Source organism: Tachyglossus aculeatus, chromosome 11 (genome assembly GCF_015852505.1).
Source record: "Tachyglossus aculeatus isolate mTacAcu1 chromosome 11, mTacAcu1.pri, whole genome shotgun sequence".
NCBI classification, from domain to species: Eukaryota; Metazoa; Chordata; class Mammalia; order Monotremata; family Tachyglossidae; genus Tachyglossus; species Tachyglossus aculeatus.
The window spans coordinates 15,563,315-15,578,504 of NC_052076.1; the positions used below are offsets into that span (position 1 = coordinate 15,563,315).

Genomic DNA, 15,190 nt, shown 5'->3' on the forward strand with positions numbered 1-15,190 from the left:
GATGCAGGTCACGTCCCGACACGCCCCCTGCAGGCCCCGCCCCGACACTCCCCCTGCTGGCCCCCTGATGCAGGCCACGTCCCGACACGCCCCCTGCTGGCGCCCTGCTATAGGCTCCCTGCGGACCCCGCCCCGACACGCCCCCTGCTGGACCCCTGATGCAGGCCACGTCCCGACACGCCCCCTGCTGGCGCCCTGCTATAGGCTCTCTGCGGACCCCGCCCCGGCACGCCCCCTGCTGGCGCCCTGCTGCCGGCTCCCTGCGGACCCCGCCCCGACACGCCCCCTGCTGGCCCGCGATGCAGGCCACGTCCCGCCGCGCCCCCTGCCGGCCCCCTGCTGCAGGCCCCCCTGCTGCCGGCCCCCGCTGCGCCCCCTGCCGGCCCCGGCCACGTCATTGGTCCAGAGGTCGCCCCCCACCGAGGAGGCCACCACGTCACCGCCTAATAATAATAATAATAATAATGGCATCTATTAAGCGCTTACTATGTGCAAAGCACTGTTCTAAGCGCTGGGGAGATACAAGGTCATGAGGTTGTCCCACGGGGGGCTCACAGTCTTCATCCCCATTCTACAGATGAGATTTCTGAGGCTCAGAGAAGTTAAGTGACTTACCCAAAGTCACACAGCTGACAAGTGGCGGAGCCGGGATTTGAACCCATGACCTCTGACTCCAAACCCCGGGTTCTTTTCCACTGAGCCACGCTGCGGGTGCCCGTGGCCCCTGCCCTCCCCCCCGTCCAGTGGCCCTCATTCATTCATTCATTCAATCAATCGTATTTATTGAGCGCTCACTGTGTGCATCCCCGGCTTCGCTGCTCCGACCCTTACTAATAGCAATGATGATGATGGCATTTGTTAAGCGCTTACTACGGGCCAAGCACCGTTCTAAGCGCTGGGGCAGACACAAGGCCATCACGTTGTCCCACGTGGGGCTCACAGTCTTCACCCCCATTTTACAGATGAGGCCACTGAGGCACGGAGAATCAATCAATCAATCAATCAATCGTATTTATTGAGCGCTTACTATGTGCAGAGCACTGTACTAAGCGCTTGGGAAGTACAAATTGGCAACACATAGAGACAGTCCCTACCCAACAGTGGGCTCACAGTCTAAAAGGGGGAGACAGAGAACAGAACCAAACATACCAACAAAATAAAATAAATAGGATAGAAATGTACAAGTAAAATAAATAAATAAATACAGTAATAAATATGTACAACCATATATACATATATACAGGTGCTGTGGGGAAGGGAAGGAGGTAAGACGGGGGGATGGAGAGGGGGACGAGGGGGAGAGGAAAGAAGGGGCTCAGTCTGGGAAGGCCTCCTGGAGGAGGTGAGCTCTCAGCAGGGCCTTGAAGGGAGGAAGAGAGCTAGCTTGGCGGATGGGCAGAGGGAGGGCATTCCAGGCCCTGGGGATGACGTGGGCCGGGGGTCGATGGCGGGACAGGCGAGAGCGAGGTACAATGAGGAGATTAGCGGTGGAGGAGCGGAGGGTGCGGGCTGGGCAGTAGAAGGAGAGAAGGGAGGTGAGGTAGGAGGGGGCGAGGGGATGGACAGCCTTGAAGCCCAGGGTGAGGAGTTTCTGCCTGATGCGCAGATTGATTGGTAGCCACTGGAGATTTTTGAGGAGGGGATTAACATGCCCAGAGCGTTTCTGGACAAAGACAATCCAGGCAGCAGCATGAAGTATGGATTGAAGTGAGGAGAGACACGAGGATGGGAGATCAGAAAGAAGGCTGGTGCAGTAGTCCAGACGGGATAGGATGAGAGCTTGAACGAGCAGGGTAGCGGTTTGGATGGAGAGGAAAGGGCGGATCTTGGCAATGTTGCGGAGCTGAGACCGGCAGGTTTTGGTGACGGCTTAGATGTGAGGGGTGAATGAGAGAGCGGAGTCGAGGATGACACCAAGGTTGCGGGCTTGTGAGACGGGAAGGATGGTAGTGCCGTCAACAGAGATGGAGAAGCTAAATGACTCGTCCAAAGTCACACAGCTAACGAGCGGCAGGGACCGGATTAGAACCCACGACCCCTGGCTCCCAAGCCTGGGCTCTATCGACTAAGCCACGCTGCTTCTCTAGGGTACCGTTTTCCTTTTCCAGAAGTTCAGCGTTCACTCTCCCCTACTGCCCCCTTTACTTCTCCCTTCTGGCCTTTCTCAAGACCACAAGACTGTCACAAGACCCCCCCAGCCCCAATGTCCTCAAATTATGGAAGGCTTCGGGCTTCCTCTCCCAGGGGAGGGTGGCCCGGGCAAGTTTGAGTCCCTTCGGGGCCTCGAGCCCACTCCGAGCAGGTGCCAACCCCGAGTGGGCCTAGCCTGCCCTGTCTCTCTCCCCCGACCCTCTGCCCTCCCTAATGGATGGAGCTGAAGGGAGGGATGGCCCCAGCCTGCCCCATCCATCACCACCTTCACCCATCACCATCCGTCCACCCATTTATTCCGCGCTTATTACGTGCAAGAGCACTGTACTAAGCGCTGGGGAAAGCACAGGGTAATAGAGTCGGCAGCCTCGTTCCCCGCTCCCAACGAGCTTAAAGTGTTGGTGTTTGTCAAGCGCTTAATATGTGGCAAGGCTGTACTCAGAGCTGGGGCAGATGCTTAGTAGAAATCAATCAATCAATCAATCGTATTTATTGAGCGCTTACTGTGTGCAGAGCACTGTACTACAAGTTGGCAACATATAGAGACAGTCCCTACCCAACAGTGGGCTCACAGTCTAGAAGACCCCGGACTTGGGAGCCAGAGGTCATGGGTTCTAATCCCTGCTCCGCCACTTGTCAGCTGTATGATTTTGGGCAAGTCACTTCACTTCTCAGTTACCTCATCTGTAAAATGGGAATGAAGACCGTGAGCCCCACGTGGGACAACCTGATTGATGACCTTGTATCTCCCCCAGCGCTTGGAACAGTGCTTGGCACACAGTAAGCACTTAACAAATACCATTATTATCAGCGCTTCGAACAGTGCTCGGCACGTAGTAAGTGCTTAACAAATGCCATCGTTATTATACAGGATAATCGGGTCGCACGTGGGGCTCACAGTCTAAGTAGGAGGGAGAACGAGTATTGAAATCCCATTGTGGAAATGAGGAAACTGGTGCGCAAAGAAGTCAAGTGACAGGTCCAAGATCACATAGCAGACGAGTGCTTATTGTACGCCAAGCACTGAACTAAGCACTAGAGTAGATACAAGCAAACGGGTTGGACACGGTCCCTGTCCCACTTGGGAGTCGCAGTCTCATTCCCCATTTGGCAGGTGAGGGAACTGAGGCACGGAGAAGTGAAGTGACACAGCTGACACATGGTGAGGCCAGGATTAGAATCCACGACCTAATTTCCAGGCCTGCGCTCCATCCATCACAGCATGCCGTGGCAAAGCCGGGATTAGAACCCAGGTCTTCAGACTTCCAGGCCCAGCCTCGCTTTTGGGGGGTTCGAGAAACCAGCTTGGGGAGTGGTGAGGAGGAGGAGGAGGAGTAAATTAATCAATCAATTTTATTTACTGAGCGCTTACTGTGTGCAGAGCTGTAGTGTAGTAGTAGAGGTAGAGGAATCTATTGACCTCCCACTGGATGCAGTGCACTGTACTAAGCTCTTGGGAAAGGTCAACCAGGAGCACAAGGGGCTGAAATTCTTGCAAGGGAGGCCAACACCAAAAATAATTCCAAATCGGATAGTCAGAATAAATCATTGAATGTTCACATATAAGCACTAAGGAAGGGTATAAATAAATAAATAGGGAAGCGTTAGAAGTGGCTGATGGGTTCATGTGACTCTGGATCTCTTGGAAGTTAAGTGGGGAAGGCTTCTTGCGGGTGGAGGGATTTTAGGAGGGCTTTGATCGTGGCTATGGTCTGTCATCATCATCATCGTCATCAGTCGTATTTATTGAGCGCTTACTGTGTGCAGAGCACTGTACTAAGCGCTTGGGAAGTACAAATTGTCAGGTTAGCCGGGAGGAAGGTGGGCTAGGGTGACTGAGGAGCAGTTAGAAATCTAGCTGGGGAAGGACAAAGAGAAGCAGCGTGGCTCAGTGGAAGGAGCCCGGGCTTTGGAGTCAGAGGTCATGGGTTCGAATCCCCGCTCCGCCAACTGTCAGCTGTGTGACTTTGGGCAAGTCACTTCACTTCTCTGAGCCTCAGTTCCTTCATCTGTAAAATGGGGATTAAGACTGTGAGCCCCCCGTGGGACAACCTGATCACCTTGTTACCTCCCCAGCTCTTAGAATAGTGCTTTGCACATAGTAAGTGCTTAACAAATGCCATTATTGTTATTATTAAAGAGGAACCTGGTTGGGGAGGAGCAGGCAAAGGGGCCTGATTTTCCCCCCTCTCACTCACTACATTCTAGTCAGTAAACTCATTTGGGGCAGGGAATATGTCTGCTAATTAATAATAATTACCGTATTTGTTAAGCATTTACTATGTGCCATGCACTGCTCTAAGCGCTGGGGTAGATACAAGGTAATCAGGTTGTCCCACGTGGGGTTCACGGTCTTCATCCCCATTTTACAGGTGAGGTAACTAAGGAATGGAGAAGTGAAGTGACTTTTCCAAGGTCACACAGCAGACAAGTGGCAGAGCTGGGATCAGAACCCACGTCCTCTGACTCCTAAGCCCATGCTCTCGCCACTAGGCCAGGCTGCTTCTGTTTATTCTGTTGCCTGATTATTGTTTTATTGTACTCTCCCAAACGCTTAGTACAGTGCTCTGCACATAGTAAGCACTTAAGAAATACGATTGACTGATTGATCTGTAGCGTGGAGAGAGAACTGAGGGGTACAGGGTCATTCTGCTGCCTCTGGACGTTGGGGAGCTTCCCTCCAGAATTCCCATTTAATAATAATAATAATAACGGCATTTATTAAGCGCTTACTATGTGCATAGCACTGTTCTAAGGGCTGGGGTTATAAGGTTGTCCCACGGGGGGCTCACAGCCTTCATCCCCATTTTACAGATGAGGGAACTGAAGCAGAGACTAAAAATAATAATAATAATAATAATAATGGCATTTATTAAGCAGTTACTATGTGCCAAGCACTGTTCCAAGCGCTGGGGAGGTTACAAGATGATCAGGTTGTCCCACGGTGGGGGCTCACAGGCTTCATTCCCATTTTACAGATGAGGGAACTGATCTTCGGAACTGGAAATGGAACTGATCCATTTCTCTTCCTCCTGTAGTCCCACCCTGCCCCAACCCCAACGTGGACATTCCCACTTCCCGAAGGGACCAAGCTCCTTGGGCTGGGGCTGGAGCAGCCAGGGCCCCCCCACCGTGGGAGGCTAAAACGCCCCCATTTAGGGTGGAGCAGGGTGGGTCCCGGGAATTAGGGGACAAGATCCGCCCTTTCCTCTCCATCCAAACCGCTACCCTGCTGGTTCAATCTCTCATCCTCTCCCGACTGGATTACTGCATCAGCCTCCTCTCTGATCTCCTATCCTCCTGTCTCTCCCCACTTGAATCTATAGTTCACGCTGCTGCCCGGATCATCTCTGTGCAGAAGTGCTCTGGGCATGTTACTCCCCTCCTCAAAAATCTCCAGTGGCTACGGATCAACCTACACAACAGGCAAAAACTCACTCTCGGCTTCAAGGCTGTCCATCACCTCACCCCCTCCTACCTCACCTCCCTTCTTTTCTTCTCCAGCCCATCCCTCACCCTCCACTCCTCTGCCTCTCACCTCCTCATTGTACCTCGTTCTCGCCTGTCCCACCGTCGACCCCCTGCCCACATCCTCCCCCTGGCCTGAAATGCCCTCCCTCCACACATCCGCCAAGCTAGCTCTCTTCCTCCCTTCAAAACCCTACTGAGAGCTCACCTCCTCCAGGAGGCCTTCCCAGACTGAACCCCCTCCTTTCTCTCTCCTTCCTCCCCATCCCCCCCGCCTTACCTCCTTCCCCTCCCCACAGCAGCTGTATATATATTTGTACAGATTTGTTACTCAATTTATTTTACTTGTACGTATTTATTGCTCTATTTTACTTGTACGTAGTTACTATTCTAGTTATTTTATTTTGTTAATATGTTTTGTTTTGTTGTCTGTCTCCCCCTTCTAGACTGTGAGCCCACTGTTGGGTAGGGACCGTCTCCCTATGTTGCCAACTTGTACTTCCCAAGCGCTTAGTCCAGTGCTCTGCACCCAGTAAGAGCTCAATAAATACGATTGAATGGATGGATGGATGGATGAATGAATGAATGAATGAATGAATGACTCTTGCCACACAAAAGCACCAGTGCGATGCCCTGAAAGGTTGGAGGCGGTGAGGCGTCTTCGGGGCTGGGCAGGGGAGAATCGGCCTCCCGGGGGCTGGGTAAGAGAAGCAGCGTGGCTCCGTGGAAAGAGCCCGGGCTCTGGAGTCAGAGATCATGGGTTCGAATCCCAGCCCTGCCAACTGCCAGCTGTGTGACTTTGGGCGAGTCACTTAACTTCTCTGTGCCTCAGTTTCCTCATCTGTAAAATGGGGATTAAGACTGGGAGCCCCCCGAGGGACAACCTGATCACCTTGTAACCTCCCCAGCGCTTAGAACAGTGCTTTGCACATGGTAAGCGCTTAATAAATGCCATCATTAGTATTATTTTTATAGGATGGGGGGAGGAGAGGAAGGGAGGGACCCGAATGGGCGTGGAGGGGACCCAGCTGCCACTGTCCACGGTCCTGAAAACCGACACCTTTTTTTTCTTTAAATAGTATCCGTTAAGCGTTTATTATGTACCAGGCACTGTACTGAGCGCTAGGGTTGATATAAGCTAATCAGGTTGGACACAGTGGGGCTCACAGACTTAAACCCCATTTTACAGGTGAGGGAACTGAGACACAGAGAAGTTAAATGACTCGCCCAAGATCACAGAGCAGACAGGTGGCGGAGCCGGGATTAGAACCCAGGTCCTTCTGACTCATGGGTTCACGTTCCATCCACTAGGCCCCACTGCTTCAGGGAAAGGGTCATCTGGTCGATGTCTCTGCTACCCAGGCCGGCCTGAGGGATTTGTCATTCCCTGTTGCCGTTCCCTCCACCATAGATGGCTCGCACTTGGAATCTGGGAACAGTTGGTGAAGCAGAGACAGGGAGAGAGAGACCCTAACCATCCTGTGCCCATGAGGCACCCCCTGTAGCTGTCATTCCCCTCCTCCCTGACCACGCCCGGGAGGAAGCCCGAAGCCTTCCATAATTTGAGAACTTTGGGGCTGGGGATCTTGTGGTCTTGGGCCCACTCTTCCAAATCAACTCGTTTCGATTGTATCTGAGGGAAACAATCAAGCTCACAGCTGATTTAAAATGAAAAAGGGCCTAATGATTGAACCCCAAGCCCTGCTTCAATGAGACTAAAACACAGGCATCAGGTAAGCGCTCAATGAATACCAATGATTGATGGATGGATTGATTAGATGGAATAATAATAATGATGATGGCATTTATTAAGCACTTACTATGTGCAAAGCACTGTTCTAAGCGCTTGGGAGATTACAAGGTGATCAGGTTGTCACCTTGGTTGTCACCAGGTTGTTGGAAGACACGGGGGCAGCACTGGAGGGTTGATTTACCTATCTGGAAAAAGGAGGATGGAGAAAATAGCTTTTTGATAATCTTTCTAACTCTGGGCAACAGGATGGCTCTAGGAATCAGGAGACTGAGCCTAGACTGAGTCCCCCTTTTCTTCTGCTTCTCCTCCCCTCCCCATCACCCCTACTCCTTTTTTGGGTAGGGATTATCTCTATCTGTTACCTAACTGTATTTTCCAAGCGCTTAGTACAGTGTTCTGCGCATAGTAAGTGCTCAATAAATACGATTGAATTGAATTGAATTGAGAAAGGACAGAAGGGAGAAGCAGAGAAGTAAAGGGGGCAGTAGGGGAGAGTGAAAAGGGAAAGTAAAATGGGACCCTAGGATGAGAAGGGTCGGAGAAGAGAAGCCGGCCTTTCTCTTCGCCATGTGGAGTGAGGCCGTGTTCATTTATTGTATGTTATGGTATTTGTTAAGTGCTTAGTGTGTGCCAAGCACTGCTCTAAGCGCTAGGGTAGATACAAGCTAATCAGGTTGGCCAGAGTCCATCTCACTTGGGGCTCACAGTCTAAGTAGGAGGGAGAGAACAGATGTTGAATCCCCGTTTTACAGTTGAGGAACCTGAGGCGTAGAGAAATGAAGTGACTTGCCCTAGGTCACACAGCAAACAAGTGGCAGAGCTAGTATTAGAACCCAGGTCTTCTGATTCCCTGGCCTGTCTCCTATCCATTAGGCCATACTGTCAGTGTGGAGGAGATAGGGGATCGGGGCCAGACTAAGATCAGTAAAAAGGGGACCTTGAAAGGAAAAAGTGGAGGAAATGAGGTGGGGTCTGGGTGGGGAGGATAGGACCCCAAATCTCCCCTTTTCCTGGGAGCACTGTACCTCGATCCCATCCATCTGGCACTCCCTCCCTCTTCATATCCGACAGACGATCACTCTCCCCACCTCCAAAGCTAAAATCGCATCTGCTCCAAGGGACCTTCCCCGACCAAGCCCATCTTTCCTCTACTCCCTCTCCCTTGTGTCACCATGCGCTTGGATTCGCTCCCTTTGATCCACCCCACCCTCAGCCCCCCAGCGCTTACGTCCACATCCATAATTTTAATGCCTGCCTCCCCCTCTAGGCCGCAAGCTCGCTGTGGGCAAGGAATATTGTGCTCGCCCAAGAACTTAATACCGTGCTCTGCACGCAGTAAGTGCTCAATAAATACAATTGATTGATGGAGTGATCGAGCACAGGCTGGACAGGGTTAATTGGAGCTGGTCTGGCTGCGGATGCGATCAGGCATCTCTGCCCCCGCCCTCCCCCAACCCACCCATCCACTCACACCCTGTGTTGCCCGGGTTCCCGTTTCCCAGTGTCCAGTGTCACCCGCCAGGTCCCTGAGACATCTCCACAGGTAGATATGGGCAAAGGTCAACGCCGGCGGGGAGAGGAGGGAGAGTGCGGAGCCGGGCCTACAGGAAGGGTTGGTCGGGGCAGGTGTGAGGGGGCTTCATAGCTGGGCAACCAGAGTCATCCTGGACCCCAGGTCTACCTGGGACTCCTGGAGCACAGTCTGGGGGTGGGGGGGAGCAGAGATGAGGAGGAGAGCCAAGATGTGCTGTTAGTATGTTTGGTTTTGTTCTCCATCTCCCCCTTTTAGACTGTGAGCCCACTGTTGGGTAGGGACTGTCTCTATATGTTGCCAATTTGTACTTCCCAAGCGCTTAGTACAGTGCTCTGCACTCAGTAAGCGCTCAATAAATACGATTGATGATGATGATGATGTGCCTCTGTCTAGGGTTGTACCTTGATCTCCTCTAGATCCCATCACCAAGCTGGAACGCCGCTAGCTTGCGGTCATGCTCCACGCTGCCAGACACCTCCTCCTCCTCCTCCTCCTCTTGGCGCTGGGCACGGGGGGCTCCCTGCTTACTCCCCCACCCACCTGGACTCCTGCCCGAGGCTGCTACCGGGCAGAGGAGGATGGCGAGCCAACTTTCCGCTGCAGCTACGCAGGCCTCAGTGCCATCCCCGAAGGCATCCCCAACGACACCCGCAGACTCTTCCTGGATGCCAACCGGCTGGGGGAGGTGCCCGCGGGGGCTTTTGAGCATCTGCCCGTGCTGTCCGAGCTGGACCTCTCCCACAATACCATCGCCCGCCTCTCCGGTGCCGCGTTCCGGGGCCTGGAGAGCAGCCTGCGTCTCCTCGACCTCTCTGCCAACCTGCTGGCCGCGTTGCCCGCCGAGGCCTTCTCGGGGTTGCAGGCCGCCACCAACCTGTCCGCCAACCCCTGGCGCTGCGACTGTGCCCTGCAGCGGGTGCTCCGGAGGATGAAGCTGGCGGAGGGCACGGGGGCAGGCATCGTGTGCGCCACGGCCGTCCGGCCGGAGCTCGTGGGAAGGCCGCTCCTGGGCCTGGCGGGCGAGGCCGGGCCTTGCGGGGCACGGCAGGGGCGGCGGGGCACGGATGCTGCCCTGCTGGTGACAGTGGGTGGGTGGCTGGCACTGGTGGGCGCCTCTTTGGCCCATTACGTGCGGCGGAACCACGAGGAGGCCCGGTGGCCCCACCACTACCGGGGCCTAGCACGTCCTGGCCAACCACCACCGGCTGGCTCTGAGGAGTCATCCACCCTCAGCACGGCTCTCACAGCACTTTGACCTCTCCCCTCCTGGCCTAAGAGGGGTCTCGCTCCCTCCAATCCCCCCCGGTTCCCCTCCTCCTGTCCCACTGGTCTTCCTTCTTCTCCGCCACCTCCAGCCCCTGGATTCCCCTTACACACACACACAGACACACACACCACAACACACACACCCCCACTGAGGGTCCTGGGGACAGACTTGGAGTTTGGAGCCCCTTCCCACCGCCCACACCAACCTGGGCAGCAACAATGACCGCCTCTTGAACCATCTGCTGCCTGGGATGGGGCGCCGTGGGGGGCGTGGAGGGGCACTCCGACTTGTGTTAAGGCTGGTTTGGGGGGCAGAATGGTCATCGCCCCCCCACACACACACCTGCCAGCTTCAGACATCGGATCCCCTGATCCGAGCCCCAGCTGGAAACCCAAACCAGTCTGTGAATTAGTGATGAGCCCGAGGTGGCTGAGAGGGGAAGCCAGGGGAGGGGGAGTTAGGAAAGGGGAGGGAAGGGGAAGAGAAGTTATTGTCCCTCCATCCTCCCCCCTTCCCAAAGCCATCGCATCTGAGCCCATCCAGGGTCTGGCTGCCACCTCGGGAGATGGGGGAATCCCTACCCACCTGTGTCCTGGGGTGGGGGCGGGAGTTCCTGCATCAGCCTCCTCTCTGATCTCCCATCCTCCTGTCTCTCCCCACTTCACTCTGCTGCCCGGATCATCTTTGTGCAGAAACGCTCTGGGCACGTTACTCCTCTCCTCAAAAATCTCCAGTGGCTGTCTGTCAACCTACGAATCAAGCAAAAACTCCTCACTCTCGACTTCAAGGCTGTCCATCACCTGGCCCCCTCCTACCTCACCTTCCTTCTCTCCTTCTCCAGCCCAGCCCGCACCCTCCGCTCCCCTGCTGCCGCTAACCTCCTCACTGTACCTCGTTCTCGCCTATCCCGACATCGACCCCCGGCCCACGTCCTCCCCCTGGCCCGGAATGCCCTCCCTCCGCACATCCGCCAAGCTAGCTCTCTTCCTCCCTTCAAAGCCCTACTGAGAGCTCACCTCCTCCAAGAGGCCTTCCCAGACTAAGCCCCCTTTTTCCTCTACCCTTCCCCATCCCCCCGCCCTACCTCCTTCCCCTCCCCACAGCACTTGTATATATATTTGTACAGATTTATTACTCTATTTATTTTACTTGTACATATTTACTATTCTATTTTGTTAATGATGTGCATATAGCTTTAATTCTATTTGTTCTGACGACTTTGACACCTGTCTACATGTTTTGTTTTGTTGTCTGTCTCCCCCTTCTAGACTGTGAGCCCGTTGTTGGGTAGGGACCATCTTTATATGTTGCCAACTTGTACTTCCCAAGCGCTTAGTACAGTGCTCTGCACACAGGAAGCGCTCAATAAATATGATTGAATGAATGAATGAATGAATGACCCTGTCCATGTCCCACTTGGGGCTCACAGTCTTAATCCCCGTTTTACAGAGGAGGTGACTGAGGCCTAGAAAAGTTAAGTGACTTGCCCACGGTCACTGCAGACAAGTGGCATAGCAGGATTAGAACCCAGGTCCTTCATACCTCCACTAGACCCAGTGCCTCTCTACTGGTTCTATCTACCTCTTCCTCCTCCTCCTCTCCCATGGTCGGAGCCCCCTTCCTTCCCCGAGAGAACCTGATCCCAAAACGGCAGTGCAGAAATGAAGAAGAAAGAAAGATGGTATTTATTAAGTAATTACTATGTGCCAGGCACTGTACTAAGCACTGGGGTGGATACAATTGAGAAGCAGCGTGGCTCAGTGGAAAGAGCTCGGGCTTTGGAGTCAGAGGTCATGGGTTCAAATCCCCGCTCCGCCACTTGTCAGCTGTGCGACTTTGGACAAGTCATTTAACTTCTCTGGGCCTCAGTTCCCTCATCTGTAAAATGGGGATTAAGGCTGTGAGCCCCCCGTGGGACAACCTCATCACCTTGTAACCTCCTCAGTGCTTAGAACAGTGCTTTGCACGTAGTAAGCACTTAATAAATGCTATCATTATTATTATTATTATTATTATTATTATTATTATTATTATTACAACCAAATGGAGTTGGACATAGTCCCCGTCCCATGCAGGGCTCACAGTCCCTCCCATCTCCCCACTCCCCGCTCCACGCTGGTTCTCTGGGTTTGGTACATCAACTGCAGGCTTCAGAAAGAGGAGGGGCTCCTAGGAGCTGGACCCCCCCCAACCCCACCTTGGCGCTCACCAAGTAGCCCCAGAGTTTGAGCCCAGCCTCCCTCCCTCTCGGAAATCACCAGCCTCCAGGGGTTGGCACCCTGAATAACAATAATAATAATGATGGCATTTGTTAAGCACTTACTATGTGCAAAGCACTGTTCTCAGCGCTGGGGAGGTTACAAGGTGATCAGGTTGTCCCACGGGGGGCTCACAGTTTTCATCCCTATTTTCCAGATGAGGCAACTGAGGCACAGAGAAGCAAAGTGACTTGCCCAAAGCCACACAGCTGACAGTTGGCAGAGCTGGGATTTGAACCCGTGACCTCTGACTCCAAAGCCCGGGCTCTTTCCACTGAGCCACGCTGCTTCTCCTAAGCATCGTGACCTTGTTGGACTAGCCCTGGCCTGGGAATCAGGGGGCCTGGGTCCTAATCCCCGCTCTGCCACTGCCTGCTGGGAACCTTGGGCCTGTCACTTCACTTCTCTGGGCCTCAGTATCCTCATCTGTGAAATGGGGATTCAGTTCCTCCTCTCCCTCCTATTTGTGCCTAATCTCGTAACCTTGTATCTCCCCCAGCGCTTAGAACATTCATTCATTCAACCATGTTTGAGCACTTACTGTGTGCAGAGCACTGTACCAAGTGCTTGGGAGAGTACAATGTAACAATAAGCAGACACATTCTCTGCCCGCAACCAGCTTGAACAGTGCTTGGCACATAGAAAGTGCTTAACAAATACCGTATTTTTTTACTTAGATTTTGAGTCCTATATGGGACGAGGCCTGTGTCCAACCTGATTATCTTGTATTCTCTCCCAAAGTTGAGGACCATGCCTGGCACATGGGTAAGCTCTTAACAAATACCACAAGTATTATTATTATTTCTACTATTAATAGTAGTATTAGTAGTATTAAATAATGACATTTATTAAGCGCTTACTATGTGTCAAGCACTTTTCTAGGCGCTGGGCTAGATAGAATTTAATCAGGTTGGACACAGTCACTGGACCACAGCGTGGCTTAGTGGAAGGAGCCTGGGCTTGGGAATCAGGTCTTAAGTTCCGATCCCAACTCCACCACTTATCAGCTGTGTCTCTGTGCCTCAGTTACCCCATCTGTAAAATGGGGATTAAGACAGTGAGCAACCTGATTACCCTGTATCTACCCCAGCACTCAGAACAGTGTTTGGCATAAGTGCTGAACAAAAACCATCATTATTATTAGTATTACCACAGGAGGCTCATAGTCTAAGGAGGAGGGAAAAGAGGCATTGAATCCCCATTTTATAGATGAGAAAACTGAAGTACAGAGAAGTGAAGTGACTTGCCCAAAGTCACACATCAGACATGTGGCAGACCCAGGATTAGAACCCAGGTCCTCTCATTCTCAGGCCCAGGCTCTTTACGATTATTATTGTTATTATTATTATTATTATCATCATCTGTAAGGTGCCTGCAGCAGCTGGAGGCCCTAGTGGAAGGGCAGAGAAGGAGGAGGAGGGACCTGAGAGATAGTTTGCAGGACTGGATTTCCACCCCACAGTTCTGAGCTGTGTGTACCTCCTCCAACCCCCTGCCCTGCCAAGCCCAGCCTTAGGTGAGGGCTGCCAAGGAGGGGACAAAATGGGAGGGGAGAAGGGACCCAGGCCACTGGCCACTGCAGCAAGCAAAGGAACCAATTGCACCTCTCACTTGGCAACCAGTGGGGTTTGAGCCATGGCCCTGCTGCCCAGCCTGCTCATCCCCGGCCCCAGAGGAGCCTCAGGGCCCCTCTCACCCCTCAGCCCTGGCTCCTCCCGGCCTGCGGCCCCAGTCCCCCCTCATCCCTCCAAACCACTTTCTTGCCCAGCCTCCAGACTCCCCTGACCGGAATGACCTCGAAGGAAGGCGAGGACCCATAGGGAAGATTAAGGGAGGTTCAAAAGGCAATGGTTAATGGTCCCGGGCCCTTCCGGGGCTGGGGGCACATTAGGGGGACTCGTGGAGGGCCCGGGAGGCCTCAGGGATGTCACAGGGGACAACCACCAAGACAGTAACACCAGGAGATGGAGGATCTGTACTCCACCCGCACCCCAAACTCCTCCTTCCTTCCCTCCCGCCCCCCAGCCACGCCAGCCATGTCCCCTCAGTGGGCTCCTAATCTCCTTCAGACAGAAACTGCCCTGCCCACCCCACATCTGCCCACACCCGCTCTGGGCCAAGCCTCCTCGGCTGCTGGACAGAGAGCAGATCCTACCACCTCTCCGGGGAGATGTGGGGTCCCCGGACTTGGGTCTGGGCCAGGGAGAAGCCCATATTGGAGGGTGAGGAGGGTGAGGCCGTGGGCTCTCTTGATCCCTGTACAGGCCCTGTCACCCCGGATCTGACCTCCCTCCCCCTCAAAAGGCCCCACACTTACCTCCTTTGTTCTGCTCTTCCCAAGAAGCCGACTTCCTTTCTGGATGAACCCTTCAGCTCTAAGCCAAGACCCGCCCCCGCACCCTCATGTCCCCTTCTCCCTTCCTGGGCTGGATGGTGGTCTCCATGGTGGTCCCCTTGGAGGGGAGCGAGAGCAGAAATCAAGCCAAGCCAGGGGGACAGCTTGGGGAAAACACGTGGATCCTCTCTTCATTTCGATGCTCACCCTCTAGACTAAACCTGCTGTGGAGAGGGAACATGACTTCCAGTTCTGTTGTATCGTACTCTTGCAAGCGCTTAGTACAGTGCTCTCACACAGAAAACGTTCAATAAACATGACGGATCAAGAGATGAATTAATTGGTCCAGTCCCACTCCGGGGCCCCGGCTTCACTCTGCCCTGCTCTTCCCCTGGGTGCAGAGGCCTCTGCTTCCAGCCTCCCT

General features: G+C 53.7%; 1 protein-coding gene across 1 annotated transcript; it reads left to right on the plus strand.

Annotated features, from left to right (window-relative positions):
* The first annotated feature begins 1 nt into the window (after nucleotide 1).
* LRRC3C (leucine rich repeat containing 3C) lies at nucleotides 2–10,161 on the plus strand. The gene is made up of 2 exons (XM_038754234.1): nucleotides 2–400; nucleotides 9,352–10,161. The coding sequence occupies exons 1-2, from the start codon at nucleotides 2–4 to the stop codon at nucleotides 10,159–10,161; spliced, it is 1,209 nt and encodes a 402-aa protein (XP_038610162.1).
* Nucleotides 10,162–15,190: the final 5,029 nt, after the last annotated feature.